This window comes from Corvus brachyrhynchos, unplaced genomic scaffold (genome assembly GCF_000691975.1).
Source record: "Corvus brachyrhynchos isolate BGI_N302 unplaced genomic scaffold, ASM69197v1 scaffold19, whole genome shotgun sequence".
NCBI lineage: Eukaryota > Metazoa > Chordata > Aves > Passeriformes > Corvidae > Corvus > Corvus brachyrhynchos.
In genome coordinates this window covers 2,100,653-2,124,766 of record NW_008246061.1, presented here as the reverse complement: position 1 = coordinate 2,124,766, position 24,114 = coordinate 2,100,653, and the positions used below count along the sequence as shown (strand labels likewise).

At 44.5% G+C, this 24,114-nt stretch overlaps 1 protein-coding gene across 4 annotated transcripts in view; it reads right to left on the bottom strand.

Moving 5' to 3' along the window:
• Window positions 1–24,114, bottom strand: part of MTMR3 (myotubularin related protein 3) — a 73,819-nt gene that overhangs the window by 19,948 nt on the left and 29,757 nt on the right. For all 4 annotated transcript variants that reach the window (XM_017746504.1, XM_017746502.1, XM_017746501.1 and 1 more), the window contains exons 2-9: window positions 22,768–22,845; window positions 18,806–18,880; window positions 18,344–18,433; window positions 16,662–16,778; window positions 11,062–11,144; window positions 8,452–8,618; window positions 5,473–5,569; window positions 4,544–4,657 (exon numbers count right to left, since the gene is read on the bottom strand). In XM_017746504.1, the coding sequence (XP_017601993.1) occupies window positions 4,544–4,657; window positions 5,473–5,569; window positions 8,452–8,618; window positions 11,062–11,144; window positions 16,662–16,778; window positions 18,344–18,433; window positions 18,806–18,808 (671 nt within the window). In that variant the 5' untranslated portion in view covers window positions 18,809–18,880; window positions 22,768–22,845. The remainder of the gene's footprint in view (window positions 1–4,543; window positions 4,658–5,472; window positions 5,570–8,451; window positions 8,619–11,061; window positions 11,145–16,661; window positions 16,779–18,343; window positions 18,434–18,805; window positions 18,881–22,767; window positions 22,846–24,114) is intronic.

The following is a 24,114-nucleotide window of genomic DNA, read 5'->3' as shown; positions in this document are numbered from 1 at the left end:
TCTCCCAGCCTGGCCCCAGAGCAGGGGGGCCCCAGCCCTTGGAGCAGCTCCGTGGCCTCCTCTGGCCTCCTCCAGCAGCTCCAGATGCTTCCTGTGCTGGGCCCCAGGGCTGGGGCAGCTCTGCAGGTGGGGTCTCACCTGAGCAGGGCAGGAGGGCAGAATTCCCCCCTCCCCTGCTGCCCACACTGTTGGATGAGCCCAGCACCCAGGTGGATTTCTGGGAATAGCAGCTTTTCAAGCACAGGTGCCTCCAGGCAATGCTGTCCTCACCCAGGAATCCCACCTGAACCCTGCATTTCCAAAGCATGCACATGCCAATTACAGTTCCTGTACGTTATGATGCAGGAAAAGATTTTAGAACCTCCCTGCAAACAAACCACCCACCTGAGCTTCAGGGCAGCCAGGAGCTGTTCAACTCCCTCTAATCAGGGAACCCAGAGTGCTGAGGGTCAGCTTAACCTTTAAGCAAATCTTAACAGTCTCAGCCCTGAACAGGAAGCCAGCCCACCCAAAGCAGCCAATGTTGACTTTTTGGCTCTGAGCACTCTGATGGATGTTTCTGGAGGTGTGACAGGCTGCTTTGTGCTGTGCTGTCAGAGCTGTCACCCCCGGGTGCTGCGCGGCACCTCCTCCGCAGCGTCCCCGCAGGCACCGCGTGGGCGCCGCCGCCTCCTGCTCCTCATCCAACAGCAACACAGGGACGTGGCTCCATGGTGCAGAGCCTTCAAGTGATCAAACAGGCTGGGATATGCAGTTTGAAGTATTTTTCATAGCTCTTTTATAATTGTTTCATATAAAAAGCCTTCAGTTAGAGGAAGCACTGACACGCTGCGTTAAGCGAGGCGAAGGAAAAGCGATGCGAAGCCACAGCTCTTACACCAGGTGCCAGCCGACTGCAGGCACAGGGAAATGGATTTCTGCTGGAATTAATAGCCTTCCACAAACAGCTCTACCCATAGCAAATTAGTTCAGGAAAAAATACATGCCAATCACTGAAAGGCCACCTAGTTCCCCGCTACGCTTGCACAAATAAAAGAAAATAAAACATCATTATACGTGTAAGAAATCTATTTTGAACAGAGCAGCTCATTTATTTTTCCATATGTTCTCCCAGATTTCATGACTACCTGCTGCAGAATAATTTTCATAGGTTCATAAAGAGTTATATTTTCATCTCCAGGTCCTTGCCTTGCATTGTACCACAAATAATGAAGACTCATTAGGCGAGGAGATGAGCTCGTTGGTGGCTGTGCAGCCCCACCAGTGCCCTGCACAAATCTGCCACGTTCAGAGGTACCAGAAATCAGCACGCAATTCTATTTAGGGGCATACTGGAGGGCTGAGGAATCCCACTCATTCCAACTGGACTGGCCACAGGGATAAAGAACAGCCAGTGAGATGCTGAGGTCCCCAGGGATAGAGCTGGGATAAGAGGGCATCACTCAGAGCTCAGGAACAAAACAAACCAAAACGATTCAAAAAACTTAAAGCAAAACCTCCATGGAAAATTCCCTAGAGACAAAAAAACTTGCATCCCCCTGAAGAAAGCAAGAGTAAATCAGCATTAGGTAACTCTAAAGCCCTTTACAAGCTGTTGTAGAGCTGCAGGATGCACGTACACCTCTGCACAGGCTTCATCCTCCCTGTGTTCAAACCACCTCGGAGTACAATAAATCCCCCAAGTAACCACAGAGCAGAGAGGACTAAGGAAGGGTGAATTGCTCCCTGTACTGCATTTCTGAACTACCAGCACCTGTAATGGAAACCCCACGGCTGCAGTTCAGGGATGTAACTCAGAAGCAGGAACAGAATTTCCGTGTGCCACGGGATCCCTGTGCCTGGGTGGGTGCTCACCCTCAGCAGTGCAAGGCTAAAGAACACTTCCACACAGAGAACTTCCAGGGAGGCTCTCATGATGCTGTTTCCACAAGGTAGGAAGGGCTCTCTATTGTCCTCCCAAAAAATCCTAAGAGCCTTCTCCATGACATTGATTTTCTGGAGCCAGATTTATCTACATAAATTATTGTTCCCAGAGAGGTTGAGGCTGTGGCTGCCCCTGGATCCCTGGAGGTGTCCAAGGCCAGGCTGGACAGGGCTTGGAGCAACGTGGGATAGTGGAAGGTGTCCCTGCCCGTGGCAGGAGGGTAGAATGAGATGAGCTGTAAGTTCTCTTCCAACCCAATCTGTTTCAGTGACTCTATGAAATATGTGAAAAGGTTTAAAAAATTGGAAACAGAAAGAAAAACTGCAGGGTCTGGGTGTGAGATTTCTCTAGGAATTCGATCACTGAATGCAAGCAAGGCTCCTGCCAGTCCAATCTCCGTGGAGCACTCCTGGAGCTTGTCTCCAAATCAGCCTGCTTGGCTTTTCAGCCTTGACTGCTTCACAGGGACAGTGAATTTGCCAGTGTCTCTCTGGTCTCTGTCCCAGCGTTCTGTATCTGAGACAAGTGATTGGACTAATTTAAAAAAAATCCTGATTGCTTTTATTTCCCCTCAAGTAAAGAGAAAAGAGGTTTAGTAATGTGATCAATAATGAAACTAAAATCGTTAAGTCCCAAAATAATTTCAATGGATGAAAAATGTTGAAAAAGCTCTTGCCCTTACTCCTCCAAAAGTAAGAAAAAAAGCTGGGTTTATGGCTATATACATATATATATATAAATATATATGGAATTCCAATCACAGAATGATGGAATGATATGGGTGGGAAAGTACCTTAAAACTCATCCTGTTCCAGCCTCTGCCACAGGCAGGGACACCTCCCCCTAGAGCAGAATGCTCCAAGCCCAGTCCAACCTAGAAATCCTCCTCCCCTCACTATTGTGAGCTCTATTAGAGCCCAGACTGATGAACTGGATGTCTTGAAAAAGCTATTACTAAATGTCAAGATAAGGACAAAAAAAAGAAATCAAAAAAGAGAAACACTTTTCTCTCGCTGATTTGAAGCTCAGCAATGAAACCCCACATGTGATTTACCACCCAGAGCCTCAGCAGAACTGTAGAAAATTGAACATGGGGACAGAACAATTTCCATCTCTGTGGTCTTTTGACTTTTCAATTGCTCTTCTATAAATCCCTGGAATGCAAGGTGTTCCCAGGAATGAGAACAAAGTGCTTTCCTTCTGTGCAGTGATGACAGGAGAGGGAATGCTGCCCTGGGGAAGTGTTTGAAGGTGAGGTGTCCCCTAATGATGTGACAACTGCAGAAAAGGCCCAAAAGCTGAACCCAAGCCCACACATAAATCACACATTTCTCCTTTATACATAAATATAATCGATATACACACATTTAGTACTGTAATAATAAGATACACAGGTTTTTTAAAGTCAGCAGATGCTGGAAAGCATTTTTCCCCTTCCCAGAGCTAAGCAGAGGAGGGAACAACTCCTTCACCATTCCAAAAGAGACCACACTAAACCCCTTGGTTGTTTGGGAGGAAAAGGAGGAAAGACAGGAGGATTTAAAGATAATTTGCTGCCATGAGCCAATTTGTTCTGCTTTCACAGAACAAGAACCCTTAAGCTCAGCAAACAGTGTTTTGTGGCCTACAGCTCTCCTGCCCTTGGCTCCTCTGACCCAGGCTAAGGATTTGTCAACTTTCCTGCTCTCTGTGTTCACAGGGAATGGGTGCTGAGGCTTAGGGAATATCAGATTCATTATCTTTTTAATCCCTTTGTCATCTGATGTTTTAAAAAGATTTTAAAGATTTATGGGAGGATAACCACCCCAGGGAAGGGGCCACGGGATTAAGTGACAGGTTTATAGGATCATGGAATGGTTTGGGTGGGAACAGACCTTAAAGCTCATCTCATTCCATCCCCTGCCACAAAGAGGGACACCTTCCACTAAATAGGGTTGCTCCAAGGCCTGTCCAACGTGGCCTTGGACACTTCCATGCATGGGGCAGCCACAGAATATCCACAGAATCCAGAATATTTGAAAAAACAGATGCTGAAATAGATTTTCCACTGAAGAAGCTGCCAAAACCCAGTATCTCAGACAAGCAGTTTTATTATGAAGAATTGCTGGACTCAATCTAAGGAAGGGTCTGTGTAATAAAAACTATCTAAAATATGGAGATAGAGCTAAACTGTACATTAATTTTTACTTTGAGTTTTAGATCTCCTTCAAGTAATTTTGGTATTTGTCCTTGTTTATACTGCAGTCTGAGAATTAGCCAGATGAGTCAGGGAAAAGCTGAAAGAGTACCCAGCCAGGGGGGCCATTCATCAGTTCTCCACTGATGTCTTCACCTTCCATTTTTTCATTTTCATATTAAAAAAATTTAAAAATCAATCTTAACTGGGGTGACTGCCCTAGGAATGATTTGCAGGAGATGTAAATGCTGAGTGCTCCTCCAGTGTGCGTTTGGAATTCTAAATACAACCCATTATTCCCACTCGGAGCGCACGTGGAGCGTCTGCCTTAGCCAGAGCAGCCTGAGCACCTCCCAAAATTCCCAGTTTTGACTTATTCCAGCTTTTCTCTGTCAGAACTGCCTGTTTCCAGCCTGGTGAAGGCTGTTGCAGCTGCTCCTCACCTGTACACCACGGCAGGGATGCGCTTCCAGGAGCGGAAGCTGGCCACGCTCTCCAGCTCCTTATCCGTGATCCAGGCGGGAACGATGATCTCCTGGGGGTAACTGCCACACAGCCTGTGGGGAAAGGGAGCAAAGTCAGGGATAGGGAGCAGCTCCAGACCCCCCAGAGAGCACAAAGCAGCTGTGGAGGAACCTGATGCCCCTTTTGTCAATTCCTGCTTCCCTGGATGTTAATAAACTCCCCCTTCTCCAGCATTAAATACGGAGGGATGGCTCTTTCTCCTTCCCTCCTCTTCCAGAGGCCAAGGCAGAGATTCCTCCTGCAGGGACACCAACCACCAGCTGTGAGTCATTATCCTGCCCAGGCAGAGCACTGACACTGCTCCATCACAAAGTGTTCCAGCTGGGTTTGCTCTGAGCAGGACCAGGGATCAGCCAGAACACCCCGTCCCCCCCGCTGTAGGTCACAGAGCACCTTCCCCTGCTCCAGAGCCTAAAGAGGACTTTGTCTGCACTTTGAGTACCTCAGAAAGGGTTTTCTCTTACTTATTCATCCACAAATTTAACTCTTCCAAACGTGTTTGGCTTTGGGTTTTTTTTTTAAAATACATGTCTTTGTAGTAAGTTAGAGAGCAAGACACTATAAAAAAATATTTTAAAAAGTTCAAACTCCACTCTTTGCTCACTAAGATCTCCCTTAGAATGCTTATTCTCTAAGAAGCCACATCAAAATCTGGTATTTCCAAGCCTAAAAAACCGTAGCAGCTAATAAAACATTGAGAAATTAAAAGCACATTTTTTCTATAAACCAACAAAAAAATCCTAATTCTGATTGTCCCTTCTTTGGAACTGTAGAAGTTGAAAAAAGTTTCAGTAATTGAGTGTTTTGAGATGCAATTTGGCTGTGGAGGAGCAGCCTCATCACTCACTTGTACTTCTCATTGATGTTGGAAATCCTCCAGGCATTGTTCATATCAAACCCCATCCGCTCCACTTCATTCTTAAACCTGGAAGTTACATGTTCTCCTGGGGATCCAGAGCAGAGGGAGAAAATGAATGGGAAATAAGGAATTAAGATTCCTGCTTTGCAAAACAGAGAAAACCAGCACATCCCTCAGTCCAACCCCACCACCTGCATTTCACAGCCTCATTTTGATAATTGCATCGATGGCTCTCTCTGGCCAACTCTCCAGAAACGCCAGAGTCCAACAAGGAGTTTTTCCCTGAAATTACCAACTTCTGGAAATTCGTATTAAAAAGAACAATGCTGCAGACCAGAACCAAGGACATCAACAAAGGAACTGAGATCCATCAGCAATCCAAGTGGGATGGTCAGAAGTTCAGAAGAATTTGGTATCAATGAGAAGAATGTGAAGCTCTGGTGAAAGGGGAAGACCTGGAATGTGCCCTGGAACATGGACAATCCATTGAATATGCATTTCCAGCTCCAGCTTTCCTGTATGGCTGGAGGCAGGTCCTGTCATTTATCCTGCATCTCAGTTTTCCATCGTAAATTGGACATTATTCCTCCATGAGTCATGTGCAGATAGGAAAGTAAAATGCATAAATGATTGTTTGACACATAGATCAGTCACAAGAGCCTCACAAATTCCTGGATTAATACATTAAAGGAAGTGCAATGAGCCCCATTTATTTCCTAGACACTTTCTTTTAAAGTCTCAAAATACAATTGAAAAATATACAGTGGCAATAAAGAATAAGAAGACAGAAAGTCTGGAAAATGAGACAAAATTTCCAAGTTTCCAGGGCTAAGAGAAGTGCTAAATTTAATGAGCATGTGAGCAGCACTAGATAAGTGATTCTGAAAGTCCATCCATTGCTTGTCTCTTTAAATTACTGTATCATTAAATCCTGAGGCAGAGCAGCACCCAAGGGGGGAAAAATCTGTTGAAAAATTAATGCTTTAAGTATTACATCTTTCCATTAAATATTTTAGAAAACCCTTAAAGTCTTTCAATCCCCCAGCTATCTGTAGATACACATTTAACTCCAAGATGTAAATGCACATGTCTGGAATGATTTTTAATGCCAGGTTACAGAACAATGAGAGATAAACAGAAATAGGTAAATTAAGAATATAGATGGCAGCCTAATTACAGGACTTAATTAATTACAGTGTTATACAGATCCTTTGTCAAGAGCAGAGGTGAAATTGGACAACACACTCCAGCCAGGCAACAACCTCTGTCAGGTTTGTTCTTGGCAGTGACTTTTTAAATTTAAAAACCCCACAAATCCTTTTGCTGGAGCACCACAAGGATGGGCTTCACCATCAGCTGCTCCTTAAAACTTGTGCTACATCCTTAAGGATTTTTTTGGATAGCAAATGAGAATAATGGAAATATCCCCAATCAACACTGCTCAGCCCTGGTGGGTTTTAAGAGAAACACATAAAACTACATGAAAATGAAATATTCTGTTTGATTTTTCCCTCTTAATTTTTAGCTACTGTGAAGCCACAGGTTTTCCTCTTGGAAAGAAGCCCCACCTTAACATTTAGTCCATTCCTCCTGAACTGCTGGTATTTTAAGAGGCATTTTGAGCCAACATTGATAATGTTTAGAAGCATCCCAATCCACTCTCAAAATGCCAGGAAAAGCAAGCTAGATATTTTGTGGGCTTGTGCTTCCTATTAAAGCTGACTCTGTGAGCGACAGCCTGGATCTCTACGACAGACACTGCTAACATATTTTTCCCAGAAAATGTGTTCTGTTGACACTTGGATGGATTTTGAAGCACTTTGGTATTTTTGTCTGTATCTAGCAAACAATGGGCTCCTTGGACATAGAAGAGAAATGACAATGTCTTGGGATTGACTTCTTCAACTCCATTCACACTGATTTATTTCAGCTATAATCCAGCTGTTCGAAGGAGAACATCTACCCCCAGCCACAGGCAGCTACAGGGAGATGAAGTTATGTTAAAGAAAATTATTTGATAGACAGAGCTGCAAGAAAAAAAGTTGACTGGTAGAAGTTAATAAAAAGGTAAATGTTGCTTCTTATCCCTGCAAGTGTCCGAGGCCAGGGTGGACTTGGAGCATCCTGGTCTAGTGGAAGATGTCCCTGCCCATGGCAGAGGGTGGGATGAAATGGGCTTTAAGGTCCCTTCCAATCCAAACCATTCCGTGATTCCACGATTATCCTAAGCTAGCATTAGGCTGAAATCTTCCTCATGAAGCGAGGAAGAGGAGAGTCAGCAAGCCTTCCACAGGTCTGCTAGCTCCCATTTCCCTAATTTAGTTAGGAGGGAAAAGCCCTGGGTGTGAAACTCTGCTCTGAGGAGTTTTTTGGCATTTTCCAGAAGCTGCTAATGAAGTGTGTGAACAGGAACAGGACCAGGGAGCTCCTCCTCCCACTGTGTGATCCCTGCTCCTCCCCAGACACCACAGACATGAGAGCCTGTGCCCAGCTCCAGAGCAACCAGGACAGAATCCCAGGAACATCTTTCAGCCTGGTAACTGGGACACTTCCCTGAGGCAGTGAATTGTGACTGACAGGAGATCACAGAGGGCCTGGAAATCAGATTTCTTAAACAAGTGTTACAACCTCCAGCTCGCCAAGTTTGAGCTCTTATTTACTTGTGGGCTTCTAAAGCTTTCCAGCAAGGATGCTATCCCACTAAAAAAGATCACTGCCTGTGGCTGTGAATGAACCTCAGGAGCAGCTCAGGGGCTCCCTTCTCCTCTCCAACACCCATCTTGGAGATCTCTGTTCCAGACAGTTACAGAAAACGTGGCAATCAACCCAAAATGGTTTAGACTGAAAGCTGCTGCTGTGGTGAATGAAGGTATGGTTACACCTGGCTGACTGAATCCAATCCACCCCAGTAACTCCCTGGGGATATCCAGGTGCTGCTCTGGTGATCCCAAAGGTGTTCCCACATACCTGGCCGACACAAGTCCCCGTGCTGCTCCTTTTCACTGGCATAAACCTCCATGCACCAGGCATGGTAGGCAAAGGAGAACAGGTCCTCTATCTTGGACGGGGGGCGGATGGCATTGTTCAGCCTCTTCAGCCAGTCCTGACACTGCTCAAAGGTGGAAAACTGACACCTGTCCAGACACAAACATTCCATGGGTGATTTTCAGTAAGAGATGCTGCTCTAGAAGGTGACAGGCTGAGCATGAAAAGGTCTGTGAGAGCACAAAGTGAGGGTGAACAACTTATTGACAACTTAGTTCTGCTTCCATGTGCACTCTAATGGGAAGTAAAAATGAAACCTGGGGATATGAGTAAGGAAACACATTTAGGGAGTCAGGATTAACTGAGCAGCAACGTTCTGTGACTGGGAATAACAGTGCCCTGCCAGGAATGAGGGGAACATTTCTCCATGTGTTACCTATGAAACCCAGGAAAGATCACTGAGGTCAAAGACAGGAATGTGTTAGAGCCCCTTCTCACCGCTGGAATCAGGGAAACTCAGAAAACTATCCCACACATTATAATCTAAATAATATAACTGTAACCACAGTCCTGTAAACAAGAACAGGCTGGGAGAGCAGGAGGTGTTCACCTGGAGAGGGACTTGGGACAAGGGCTGGAGGGCCAGGACACAGGGAATGGCTTCCCAGTGCCAGAGGGCAGGGCTGGATGGGATATTGGGAAGGAATTGTTCCCTGGGAGGGTGGGCAGGCCCTGGCACAGGGTGCCCAGAGCAGCTGTGGCTGCCCCTGGATCCCTGGCGGTGTCCAAGGCCAGGCTGGACATTGGGGCTTGGAGCAGCCTGGGACAGTGGGAGGTGTCCCTGCCCATGGCAGGGGTGGAACGAGATGGGTTTTAAGGTCCATTTCAAACCCTTCTCTTTGTGGCTTTGTTGGGAAGCACAGACTGAGCTTTGCCCAATGTTACAGACTAACAAAAAGCAGAGAGAATATTCCCTGCACAGGAGAAACAAACCTTTAAAGCAGTGCATTAAAATTACATTAGCTTTTCTTTTCAAAGAGGATTCCTGGACTCTTTAGAGTAAAAGGGTGGAAATAAATCAGTGACTTATTTTGCCCTGACATTTTTCTTCAAGATTTTATAGTTATTAAATATTGCCCAAGTATTTACATTCAGCTCAGTCCGAGTGCTGCTGGTTAATGATGGCATCTGCACTCCCTCGGGGCAGATTTATCACCCCTACCTGCAAATAGCTCAGAGCCACAACGTGGAAGGAAAAAGCCATGTCCAACATCTCCCAAGAGTTGTGAGGAACTGCAGCCTGAGGGGTTTATTTCTTTCCCATCACTGACTGTATAGCAAGTCCAGCCTACTCGCTGAGACTGGATAACTCTCCATTAAATATTCAAACTCAGGCAAGATACATCTCACCCTAAATTCTTTCTAAATTATTTTGAAGTTAGCGGTGCAAATAACAAGTATTATCTTTACTTGAATTCTACTACTCAAAATACAAAGTTTGCCCATGAAAAAGAACAAGAATATGTTCTAAATCCTCTGTCTCAGTCCCAAACTTCACCATCTCCCAACCAACCGTCACAAAGTCCTCAGTCTTGGAGATGCAATTTTGAGAGGAAATTGATAAGGAAGGCAAAAATACAAACAATCAATTTGTATTCATTCTACAATTGAAGGGAAATAACAAATTAATGTAGGGAGGAAAGGTGACTTTCTTAAATGTCAAGAGCTACAAGTGAAGAGGAAGTTAAACATTGAATTCAAATTAAACTAGGTATTACTTCTAAAGTCAAATCAGTCCTGGTGAAAAAAACAGCCTTTCAGGAAGCAGCTGACCTGTTAAACATTCTGAGTGCTCGGAGATGGCTGGGACTCCTTTCATTACACAAAAGGTATTGCCAGCAAACATTTAATCAAAAAGAAATGTTCCTTTCTTCTTAATTAAAGTTCATAGATCAAAATTAATTTCTGCAGCAGAAAAGTAAAAAAAAAAAACCAAAACAACCCAGCTAAGGGTAGCTCAGGCTGGGCAGCTCAGAGAGTCCCGGCTCAGGTCTGGAGCCTGCAGAAGGGCAGCCAGGAGGAACTGCTGGCTGCACACCTGGAGCTTCCCTCACCTGCTTTTCCCTTATTCCCTCACTTTCTTTTCCAGCAGGTCACCATGCCTCAAGGATAGTGACTGTACCCTCATGGGTGTTGAAAATGCAGCGTGGATGAAGCCTCCAAACCCCAAATCTTGATTAAACACTTCTCCAATATGTGTGTCAGTGGCTTTATCTACTTCTGTATCTATTGATTTGCATCTATCAATAGATCTATAATACATGATAACTGATTATAAAGCAGGGAAAACACAGTGAGACTAAAATTAACGTCAGAATAAAACCAAGATCAGCCACGTGGGCTCAGACCAAGGTTTGCTGCTGTCCTGTATCACAACAATCAGACACACAGCTCACCTTGTATAAAAATCAGACAAAATAAAAAGCTTTTGAGGGAAATCAAGTAAGAAACCCCATTTCCTTGAACCATCCCAGCTGCCCATGGCACGTGGAAGGCAAATTTCCCCCCCCTTTAACACTGAGCCTCTCCTACCTTATAACCTTGCAGTCCTTGCAAGTCAAATGAAGCTGGAATATATCCCGGCACTCCACACTCTCGATGAGCTGCAATGGAACCTGCAATTAAACACATCACATTATTTGATTTCAGCAGCAGTAACAGCAATTTCTTTGCATATCTCACAAGGATTTATTGTAGGCTACATGGAGTCTGAAGAGAGGAAAACAACAGAACCCAAGTGGAACCACTTCAGCAGCTGTGGAGCTTGGTACCAGGTATTCATATTCCAGCTCCAGTCCTGTGTAGCCCAAAAGCCTTAAGGGATCCCACGGGAACAGCTGAGAAGGCTGCAGGAAAGGCAGCAGACATCCAAGCTCCTCTCTCATGGAAGCAGCTTTCTCTCTTATAGGTCCAAATTTAGGAATCTTAATATATTTTTAGCTGTTGGTGATCAAAAAGAACCGCCAAGCAAGATCCCCTCAACAGACTGTTGCAGTCTGGATGCTTTTCTATGGCAATATCCCGTATTTCCTCCTCAGGGAAAAACCCTTTGGCCTGTTTAGATCAACACTTGTGATGGAGCAGCCAAATTTAGAGTGGTAATGTTGAATCTTTCACATTAAAGTGCAGTTCTATACACTGCTGTTTCCTGGCATGTTTAACCAGCAGCAGGTTGGTCAGAGTATATGCAAATACCTTTAGAGATGAGAAATACCTTTAGATGAAAATATTAATTGTCAATATTATTTTTAGAACTTTACCTGAGATGGGCAAATGTACATTATTGTCTTAAATGAACAGAAGTCATAAATAACTGTCTAAATTTAGCTAATACCTGTAATGAACATGAAGCACAAATCTGTTTGAATTGTTTAGCAGATTATATGGACATTGCACAAGGCAATAAAACCTCTGCCAGCCTTTAGTAACATTCCAATACCCTGACTTTCGCCATCACAGGACTAAGATCCAGCAGTTTAAGGTCTGGCTTACAAAATCTGGGGATTACAAGATGTGGCTGTAAGAGCCTGCCCTGCCAGGGCCTTTCCATATGCTTGGGCAAGTCCTTGAAGGTCACCTCCAATCAAAGCTCCAGGATAAGGAATCAAGACACCATCTTCTCGGGCACCAGAAAGCTTAAAAAGTACCTGATTTCAGTGGAATGAAAAAAAGGAAATTAACTAAAACCAGCAGGCAAGGAAAAGAGATGTCTCAAAAATACAAACCAGGGGAAAACTTCTTCTGAGCAGGGAGATGCCTGGAGCAAGCTCACGGCAAATGCTGTGCCCAGGAGAGGGATGAGAACTCTGCTGTCTCTGGGGAAGGCAGGCACAGCTCAGGGCAGCACCTCAGACAGAGCCCAGAGGGTTCTCAAATCATTGCCCACGTTCACAGCCCCCAGACACAACAGGCAGGGATTTTTTAATGCTCAGCCTTTCCCTTGCCCATGTCAGACCACAACCAGAGGCAGCTCTGGGCTCTCTAGAGCTGGAGAGCCACCAACCCTCCCCTGTGATGGCCAGCAAGGCTGGGACAGGGGAGTTACTCTGCTCCTTCTGTTGTAACTGGACATTAAATGACAGAAAATCCATGGCAAGAGGGTGTCTGAGCCCGCAGTCCAGTAGTTTGGATTTTCAAATTTGCATTTCAAATAAAGCTGGAACTTGAATTTCTGTCCATGTTTTCAGCACTGGCACTGGTTGAGATCTGTGACAGAATCAGTGACATGAAGGGGGCATGAAATGAGGAATCCCTCCTGTGAGAGAGCCCCTTTGCCCACCCCTGAGCCCTGCCTGACTGTGGGTGACTCCACCAAAGCAGCAGAGGACTGAAATGCAGCACAGACCAGAGCAGGTGCTCTGTTCCACAGCTGATCCTGGTATTTCACCTGCTCATTCCTTCCAAGCCTTCTCCTGCTTGATCCCGGTCTGCCAGGCAGGTAAATTGTCTGATCAATGGACAGGAATGGGGCTCAGATTGGAGAATCTTCCAGAGTGTCTTCATGACTGGACAGCCCCACATACACCTAACAACAATTCTCAGGAGGAATTTCTACATGGAAGGGGTGGTCGGGCACTGGAAGGGGCTGCCCAGGGAGGTTTGGAATCCCCATCCCTGGAGGTGTCCAGGGAAGGACTGGATGTGGCACTCAGAGCTCTGGGCTGGGGACAAGGTGAGGATCAGGCACAGCTTGGACTTGATGGCCTGGGAGGGCTTTTCTAACTTAAATGATTCTGAAATAACTTATTTAAATCTACCACTGAGTTCAATGGCACCAACATGGGAAGTAAGGCATCTTTCCCAGCTAAGAGTCCAGACTTGCTTTTTAAGTCCAGTGCTGCTTTGTCTGTTAACATCTTTTTATTCCCCAAGCCCTGTTTTATTCTGTTCTTTCCCATGTCCATCTTCATTTAAGCAGTTCTTCACCTTTTCCCTCCTCCTGGCATTCTGCTTGTGGCTCCTCTTCCTCCTGTCCACACTCTAATGACAAACTAATTCTTCTCCTCCTGCATTATTTTTAATTTCCTTCTTTCAAAGTCACTCCTTGTTCCCTGCCCTTTCCCTGTGCCCTCTGCTCCCCAGCCATCCATTCCCCTCCGACAGCCCACCAGCGATTCCCTCATAATCTGCAGGTTTTTCGTCAGGACAACCTTCCCATTAATCTTTTTAATTTTCCTTCCCACTCATAAAAATCTGTCCTCTGGTCCTCTTGTGTTTTCAACCTCCTTCCTAGCCATTATTCTTCCCCCAGTAAAGCTCTGTGGAATTATCTCCCGTCATTCCCTCCCTCCCTGATAACCTTCCCTTCCCACTGCACATCCTTCAGGCTGCTGCCATCCAACACCCAGAGCCCGTTCCTGGAAGAGCCATCAATTCTATCTGCAGGCACTTCCCTCTAATAATGGCATGGAAACCAGGCAGGGAGAAGCAGTCATTTGTGCTTTTAGAAGAATAAACATGCATTGTTATCTGAGGCAAACTACATCCCATTATAGGGAGTACAGGAGCATCCTGCTCTTGCAGTATCTCCTGACTGTCTCTTATTTAAAATTATCTCATTTTAAATAACAGCAACATTCTACAACTCCAACTTTTTCTTTTTGAGGGGTTTTTAAAATGATTTTGACTGGAGATGTCTGTTATCTAAGAGCAGTACAAGATAAATTTAGAGAATTACAGCTCTGTAGTTAGAAACAGCACAAGTTCCATTTTCAGAGCTGAAACAGTCACACCACGGCCCAGTCCGTGCCCACAATTCCCAGTGGGATGCAGTGGATCACGGCCAGACTGCTGTAAGCACGAGTGAGCCTGGGAGCTGGAATTGGGATCTCCTCCTTGTTTTCCCACCTCAGAGCTGGAGTAATGTCAGGGTTATGGTACAGGCTGGTGTCTTTAACAAGCACAAGGCCAAGGCTGGGTGCTGGGTGTCCTGGAGCGTGGCATGAGGTGGCACATGGAGGCACTGAGGGTGCAAGGACAGCTCTGAAGGGCTCCAGGGTGGAGGGAGTTGAATCCCCCCCGGGGTTCATAGAACCCATAAGGAGTGTCTGAAGCAAATTTTTGCTTTTAATTACAGCTGATGACACTTTGGGTTTGTCTCGAAGGCCACCTCTGAGCCCCCTCTGCTCTCACAATTGTGCTCTGAGCGTGACTTTGGGCAGCAGGGCCTGAGGACAAGACAAGGATTATGCCACTCTCCAGCAGAGATGAACCACAACAGCTACAAACATGGGGAGCATCCCAATCCAACCATTTTTCCAAGCAAGGGAAAGCTCACACTAAAACTCACCTCCTCATCAAAGCCTCCCCCATCATGACTTTCTTTTGGTACTGTGGCCAAAATCCATCATTGGGAAGAGATTACATGCAATCCATGCCTTCACAAACTCCACTAAAACGTTAATTCTCCCATCAATGCAATTAGCTTACAGGGAGGAAAGTGATTAGACAGAAACACTCAGCAGCTGCAAAGTTTGACATTTTCTTAAGGAATCAATAGAGATGGGCCTGGGAACCAAACCTCCCCTGTGCACCAAGAGATCCCTGTCGAGTCTGCACTTTTATCCCGTGGATAAATGTAAGTCAACACTCCTGAATGTCATAATCCCCCCAATTTATGCATGGTCTGCGGGACCTTTTGTTTCTGCATTTGAAACACCATGTTCCTATTAGCACTGAGATCTAGGAAATTATCCATGGGAAAGATCTCCACACACAGCCCTTTTCTGCACTGTTGCAATGGGAACATTAACAACTTTGAATGGATTTCTTTCCCAGCCCAGGTGATCTGGAGCTCTGTGCTGCTCACTGAGGTGTCACAGCCCCATTTTCACAGCCAGGGAATTGTAACCAAACAAGAGGGAAAAGCCACAGACCAGGAATGAAGAATTTCCTACAGGTATTTGCTGAACAGCTGAGGTGACTTAAAAACAGCAGGAAAGAATCAAGGTGAATTCAATAAAAAATTACTCAGTGAAGATTTAAGTTAGACAATCACCATCTGATCAAGAATTTTGGTCAACAATTACCGAAAGGATTACTACTCCTAAAATGAACAATTTAAATATGGTTCTTAATTACTGAAGAATGTTTTATCCTTAAAGACATTGCAAGCCCCCTCTGCCCTGGATTTCAGCAGAGTTCACAGTAAGTTATTAGTGACAGTCATATATGGTTACAAAGAATGATTTATATTCTGCTCTACCTCATCCACTGATTGATTATTTCTGGTTAATGATGCTGATGATAATGAGTTATCACACAGAATGAGAGGGCAGAACACTGCATATGAAAGTCAGGGAAGCAAAATTAACATGGGAATATTGACAAACTTCTGGGAACTCTTCCCTGAACACAATCAAGGAATGTGATTTCAGAAAACATCAATTCCTGGTACTGATCAAAACTACTGAATTGAAAACCCCTACAAAGTAATATCCCTAATTATCCTAAGGACAAGAAGTGTAGCACATGCACTAATGGCTTCTCTAATAAAGCAGCTCCATCATTCCCTGGCATTCCCCAGGACAGGCTCTTGACTTCCACACTGGAAGTGTCCACAGCTGGTGAGACTGGTCTGTGTGAGTGCTACAGCACTGCCAGGACTGTCCAACACCATTTAACTGTGTCTGTCACCACAGGAGGTGGAGATGGAGCCACTTTAAGGAATGCACACTTGGAATAAAGCTCCTTAAAGAAATGCATTGAAGGTGAGGTCAAGGACTGCACTCAAACCACCCAACATCTGGCACAGATCAGCAGCTGGACCCACTTGCACCTTCTGAAGCTCCAAGCAAGGCACAAATCAAGTTTTAAGTGCTTCAAAGGCCCCTTATTAGGAAGATTGATTATTTCTCCACTGAGCACATGCAGAGCTTGGGGACAACACGGGGCTGACACAGCCAGCTGTGAAGTGACCACCAGGTTGAGTGATGTGACATTTCCTTATGACACCTGATTTTCAGAGCAGCTGAGTCACCCCCTTCAGTGCCTAAATATGTATTTATTGCCCCTGAGAAATGGGATTTGAACATCAGAAAGAGATTTTTCATTATTTAACAGGGGGGATCACCATACTCTTATCCTAAATTCTGTTATTCCCACTGAGATCAGAACACCTGGACAGAACCTACATTCACAACAGATTCCTTGAATTTGATGTGGAGCCTGTAGTTGGAAAGGGCAATGATGGCATCCTCTGCTCGCCCCACGTACTCTGTGCTCTCCCCGTGGAGCTCAATGAACGGCACCTGCAGAAAGGCAACAAAAATCTGATTTCAGAGACCATTTCCCAAAAATCTGCCCCTCCTGCAGCACAAGAAATCAAACAAAGCCTGCTGAGAATTCAGCGCCGTTATTGCTGCTAAGGAGGAACATCAGGTAGGGTTGGCTCAGAGGTTAAGTGCAGCCTTTTTCTTAAATGATCCCTTACTTGATGTTACTTTTCCTGAGTGGTAAGTGCCTGGTCAGGGAAAGCAATGAATTTTTATGAAAAATATCCTCACACTTTGGCAAGCAGGCTGACAAAGCGCTTGATTTATGCTCTCACTCCTTACTTAATGGAGAGTGGCATTTCCATAATGTTATTAAATTCATCCTAAAGTAGGCAAAACATCCAGGATGAATAATGTTCCCTGCTATTTCCCCACTTTCACCCAGCAAGCTCAGGTAACCAGCCTAGACTGGATCCCTAAATGCTACAAAGCTGAGCTCAGTTGGACAAATCAAGCTTTTTGCTCCCAATTTCTCACAGTAAATATGAATATGCACAACAAGCTGCTGCTTTAGAAAGTCAGAAAACCTGGAGTTCATTACACCATACATGGAAATTGTCACTGGTTAATTATAACGTGACTTAAGCCCAGTTTAGCTGAACTGGGTGGAAAGTGTAAATGCTCAGCTTGAAAGCAAACTGGTTTTACACCAACTTAGCTTGAATCAAATAAAAATATTTTATATTACAATGAAACAAACTCTTCAGTTGATGTAAGAGTGTCTGCATGGAGCCAGGCTGGGAGAGCTGGGGGTGCTCACCTGGAGAGAAGAAGGCTCTGGGGAGAGCTCAGAGCCCCTTCCAGGGCCCAAAGGGGCTCCAGGAGAGCTGGAGAGGGACTTGGGACAAGGCATGGAGGGACAGGACACAGGGAATGGCTTCCCAGTGCCAGAGGGCAGGGCTGGATGGGATATTGGGAAGGAATTGTTCCCTGGGAGGGTGGGCAGGCCCTGGCACAGGGTGCCCAGAGCAGCTGTGGCTGCCCCTGGATCCCTGGCAGTGCCCAAGGCCAGGCTGGACATTGGGGCTTGGAGCAGCCTGGGACAGTGGGAGGTGTCCCTGGCCAAGGCAGAGGTGGCACTGGATGGGTTTTAAGGTCCTTTCCAACCCAAACGATTCCATAATTCTGTGGTAAATTATTTGAACTAAACTGATTTCAAAAGGAGGTTTGGAAAATGAAGAAATCAAAAAATATCTATTTTTGTGCAACAGAAGACTTTGGGCTTCACAATAACCAGATACAAAGGCAGTGTTTATTCAGCTTAGTGCTGATTTTTCAAAACAACAGAGTTCTAAACAATGGAATAAAACCTGACACTTGATTTTAGTGCACAGGTAGCAGTGATATTTTTCAGACCCTTGAAGGAATTTCTTTTAAAAAAATGCCCAAGTTCTCTGTCCTACCAACAGTACAGGAGTATTTAAGAAGAAAATGAGTTTCTGTGCTAATTGTGAATTAAAATTCTACAGGAGAGGCCCGAGAATCCATAACCAACTGAAGGTAGTGTGATTTTTACTGGCAAGGAGCAGTGTGGTCATTACCTGAAGGTTCTCATCCTCTCGGATCAGCTGCTTCCTGGGAAAAATCTGATTAGCCTGGATGCATTCAAGGCTGTGCTGAGTCTCTTCATCCTGAGGAACAAAGTGTGACAGTCACCCACAGCCGTGGCACCCACTGCCACCTTCCCCAACCATCCACAGCCAAGGAAAAGCTCCCACAGGATGAAGTGCCCAGAAAGTTCCAGGAGCAGTAAGTCACTAAAGTTTCTAAACTCTCCAACATGAGCCCTCAGACAACAAATTTGGTATTAGAAACAGGTTTCCTTCCTGCAGCCTGATTAATAGTCATTAAAAAGCTGTAAGATTTATAGCAGCATTAGGAAAAAAGCACTATCACTATGCTTAAAACTCAACAACCCCACACATAAACATCTATTCCCTAATGTTCTCCCCATTTTAAACTCTTCTGCTCTGTCACAGACCCTACAAAGCCCCTTTGCTTACCATGACAGGCCCTGGGCAGGAGGAGGAATCCTCGTCTTTACTTGCAATACTTTGAGGCTCTTGACTTATAAAAATCTAGAAAACCAGAAAAGTATAATGAAATTTCTTTTGGCAAATAAATACAAATTAACTTTTAAAGACTGTGAATGTAGCTGTTAGAAAACTGAGAGCAAACAGTAATTATGAAAAGATGAAATCCACAGAAGCTCCCTCTCCTGAGAGCCAAAATTGTTTCAAAATGTGTCTGGTTCCTTCTGTTCATCCTGAAAAATTAGCTTTGGATGTGCTGCTGGGAGAACACCTGTCTGAAGGCAGCAATTAGACCAGTGTTTATATAATTTAAATTAAAACATGTTCATCTTTCTGGATCCCCTGGAATTTTCTCCCGAGTTGTTTGCAGATAGTGAATCACAAATCTGTGGGTTACAAACCCAAAGGGATCGCTGGGATCATTTAGGCTGATCTGGTATGAAACACAGGGTCTGGATCCTCCTGGAGCAACCTTGTTTCACCTTTGGCATATGAACTGGAATTCTTACTGGGATAAAAATCCTCATTTTACACTCATGACTCTTTTTGGATATCCACGGATACATCCAAATATCCATTTTCCTGCACTGACCTTTCCAAGAGCTCCAGATCACACACTGGGGACTTGCTCTCTTCAAGCAAGGTTGTTGCCTACCCAACAACCCCCCAACCTTTGATAATTTGCAAATTTTCTGGGAATATTAACAGAGGTTTATGCAAATCACCCTATTAGGGACTTAATGACTGAAGTGACTTCAGGAGTCACAATTTGATTTTGAGATCCAGGAAGGTTCTTCTCTTTTCTGCTCAACCAGGATTCACTTAGGTATTTTATGGGGTTTGCAGACTATGGCACATAAAAGTTCCAAATGAAAATACATCACACGAGTCCAGCCAGTTCTCAGTTCATATCTCACTTTACTTATAAATATATTTCAGATTATCAGTGTTGAGGCTGACAGAGAAAACCACTTCAATCCATCAGCTCACAGCACAGCAGCATTGCAGGGAGCCCTGAACACATCCTGTGCTTTGTATGGAATATGGACAGAGGGAAAAGGAGCAGCAGATGCACATTGAGGATGTGCACATACGTGTGTTTGTGAATGTATTTATACAAAAGGAGGATATTATGAGCAAAATTGAGCTCAAACTGCCATGAATTCACTAAAAATTAATGCAAAAAGTAGATATAAAATCCTGTGAGAGCTGGAGAAGGACTTGGGACAGGACCCAGGGAATGGCTTCCCAGTGCCAGAGGGCAGGGCTGGATGGGATATTGGGAAGGAATTGTTCCCTGGGAGGGTGGGCAGGCCCTGGCACAGGGTGCCCAGAGCAGCTGGGGCTGCCCCTGGATCCCTGGCAGTGCCCAAGGCCAGGCTGGACATTGGGGCTTGGAGCAGCCTGGGACAGTGGGAGGTGTCCCTGGCCATGGCAGGGGGTGGGACTGGATGGGCTTTGAGGTCCCTTCCCACCCAAACCATTCTGGGATCCTATGATATAAAAAATACCTTGTTATTTCAAGGAACTCCTTCAGCTTCACACACAATTATCAAAGAAACACCAACTTAAATTAAAAAATTTGGCTTTATTACAAATTTGAAGCTTGCTTAATATCTCTGAGGAAAAGTTTTAATTTAATGGGCACTATGCTGGAAAAACAATTCTTTTATACTTCAGTTTTATTAGATATATGTAATTTATAAGTTTATTATATAACCACCTACATATTAATAAAACCAGCATTAACTTAGAAAATTGGGTCTTTTTAAATATCTTACAGCTGTGTTCCTACAATCCAGCACAAACCTCCAGCAGAGACTACCCGAAGTACCAAGTTTCAGTCTAACTCCTGCATTCAGTGCAGAACAGTTTCTACTGTAACAGTGGGGCTTTTTCCATGAATGCGAGAATCTTCCTTTTTAAGGCGAATTTTGGGAAAGCTGTGTGGAAAAAAAATCTGCCTGTTTCAGTTTGCATCAGGATTATCAGACCCAAAGGGTGATGCTGCCAACATAAATGGTACAAGAAGTTACAGGACTGGTTCTAAACCAAACACTTTGCTCTGGCTGCTGCTGGGCATCAGTGAAACGCTTCAGCGACTTCCCTGCCACCAAAGGAGTTCTGAAAATTGCTGACAGAAACAGCAAAAAGGCTCAATTGTTACAATGAGGCTCTCTGGGCTGATGGGCAGTGAATACTCTGAAAGAAATCATTCCTTTCCCATCAAGTCAACGAGCTGATCCTGCTCCCTCCAGCAGCTCAAGGTCACTGGGCTGAGCACACGGGAGAGGAACAGCTCCGGGAGCAGGGATGGACCACACACTGCTCAGGGACAGCCCAAACCACACCTGAACTGACATTTCCTTCTATCCCAAAGCTTTCTAACCCATTTCCAGCTCACCAAACTCTTCCCATGGGAACAGAAGGAGGATCCCAGTGACTGTTGACACCTCATAAGGGGATTTCTGGCTTTAGAAGCCTTGGAAGTGAGAGCAGAACGTTCCTCATATCATCAGCTCCACCAAGCACTCCTGAACTGTCCCCACCATAATTCCCCACTGTGCTGCTCCAAGGGACAGCTTGGGACAAAGCCAGCCCAGCACCAAGTGGCTGCACAAACCCTTTCTCAAGTTGACCCACAGCAGTTTTAGGATTAGCTGCAGAATGGAAGGAGAATTCTCCTTGTGTTTAACTGCAGCTCTGCCCTGACAGTAAAACCCATTTTCCAGAAATGAAATGGAAAGGTACAAACACAGCTCAGATAAAAAAACCTGGCCAGGAAAGCAGCCTTAAATTCAGGCTCCTCCTTATCAACAGGATCACATAAAAATAGCAGCCAGCTGATACACTGAGCAATGAAACGTGGTTTTATTGCTACCAACAATACTGGGTTTGGTCAGGACTGAGGCCAAAAAAAGGTGATGTTATCAATTTACTGTCTGCCCTTTTACCTGCAATTCCATGTGTGTTAAATTACATCAAAAAGTAGATTGGTCTTGTTAATTCTCCATCCTTATGTTCTGCTTGAAAGGATAAATGATGAGCAAAGGTTGTAACCTCAGACTCTGTTCAGCCTCTATGGGAACATCTTAATTACCTTTTGTTTCAGATGTGCCTTCTGGTTTAAATTATGTACATAATTAAGAGTAGCAATAACCATCTGTTTGCCTGTGATTCTAAACAAAAAAGATTAGATAAATAAAGGATCGTTTAAATTCACATATATTTAAATGCACTTGGACTTAGAGCAAGGAGAACTGGAGGAAGAAAAGGAAAGAGGAAGAATCCAAGCATTTCACTTTGTTCCCTTACCTTACCCATCCAGAATGAATTCCATTTATTTTAATATCAAAATCAAATTGAGCTGCCCCCTGAGCTGTTTACATCCTGTGGCACAGTTACCCTCTGAGTTTGGAATCCAAATTTTTTGGCAAAGGACCATTACAAAATTTGAGATTTAAACATTCAGGAATGCGCTGTACCTCGAGCAAAAGATGCTTCTGCTGCAAACTGAGAACACTTCTCCCCCTTTGCAGGTGGAAAGAAATTTCTGAGATAAGGATGAACACTCAGTTTCCCTCATTTCAATCCCTGACAGGGAGGTTTCTCCTCTTTCCTGGCACCGCAGGCTGCAGTAACTGAGTAACTTTCACCAGGATTTACTGGGAGAGCAGCTGACAACACGAATATTTGCACATTATTCAGGAATAGGAGCAAGACAAAGAATCATGTTTGAAGATTGAGCACAACTAAGAGTCAGGAGCCTTTTTTTTTAATAATTAAAGGTTGCAAACTCCAACTCAGCGAAATACAAATTTTTGTCTAAGATCTTGGAAAACTCTTAATTAAATAAATTAAGAGAATAATCAATGATAAGCACAGAATCCACGAACAAGCAGCTTATTTTATCAAAACAATGCAATTCTTACCACAGAATGAGAGAATAAACAGTCCTCTCTTGTCCCACAAAGTTCCAACTGTTCTATTCTGATACTTCACATTGGCAGCTGCAAATAAAAAGGCAACACCTTAAAACATGAATTTTCCCTTGAAAAAATCCACTTCTGAACCAGCAGCCTAGACAGGACACTCCACTGGTACAGGAGTCTGGACTGATTCAAAAGGAAAAAGAGAAAGTCTGAGTGCTTTGTAGTTGTAACAAGAGAGAGAATTCTAGGACTGGATTCCGATGGATACATGTGGATAAGGAGCAGTTCTGAAATCGTGGCCACAAAGCAATTCAGAATTTTCATAAATGAGTGAACAAAACCTAAATTACTTCACAATACGAGCTACAAGAGAGAGTTTTATAGAAGATCCAACTGGATTTATATTGATCTTCAAAGTGGTTTAAATTTTACACTGCAATTGGCATTTCTGGCCCCAAGAAAGCCAATGAAGACCCCCCAAACAGGGGTTGTTGTCCCTGTGCTTTGCTCCAATGGTGCAAAAATCCCAAGAAGCAGCAATGCTCATGAGGCCACTCCTGCCAAGCCCTATCCTTTGGATTTTCAAGCGCTGTACAAACACTTATTGCCTCAAAAATGAGGTATTGTGCCAGAAATATACATTTATCAAAAACGATGTGGAGAAAATATCTGATCTGCTTCGTTCCCACAGTCACTCCAACAGGACCAACAGATGTCTCCTGTGGCATCACAATGACTCCCGGGACAAAAAGTTTCACACTAAAATACCCAAACCCTAAAATTACAGTTCCAGACTAACCCAAACCATTCCTAGAGCACACGAGCAGCCAAACTGATGGGATACCACTCCCTTGTATCCAAAGATTTGCTTTTCACAGTAACTTGGATACTCTCCCAGTAGCACACTGCATGTGGATGTGCCTGGAAAGTCCAATTTCTCCACCATATAATCCTGCTGCTGGAAACAGTTTGCCTGGACTTGGATGTGCCACAACTATGGATAATTTTCATATTCTGGTAAATGAAATAAAATATTTCTGTATTTTGCATTCATTGTGTCCTTTAGTTTATGGCTTATAACAGGGAAAATAAGTAATACTCAGAAAAAGGAGATATAATTTTAGGACTGACGCAGTAGGAAGAAACAGTTTAAGAAGTTGTGCATCAAACATTGTGCATTTAAAAGAGTTGTGCCCCAAGCCCCGCATCGCCAGCTGGGTGAGGGAGGGGATTGTCCTGCTTTGCTCTGGGGTGGCCTCTCCTCGAGTGCTGGGGACAGTTTTGGGCACCAAAGGAGGGGCACAGGGATGGAAAAGGGTCTGGAGGGGCTGAGGGCAGAGGACACTG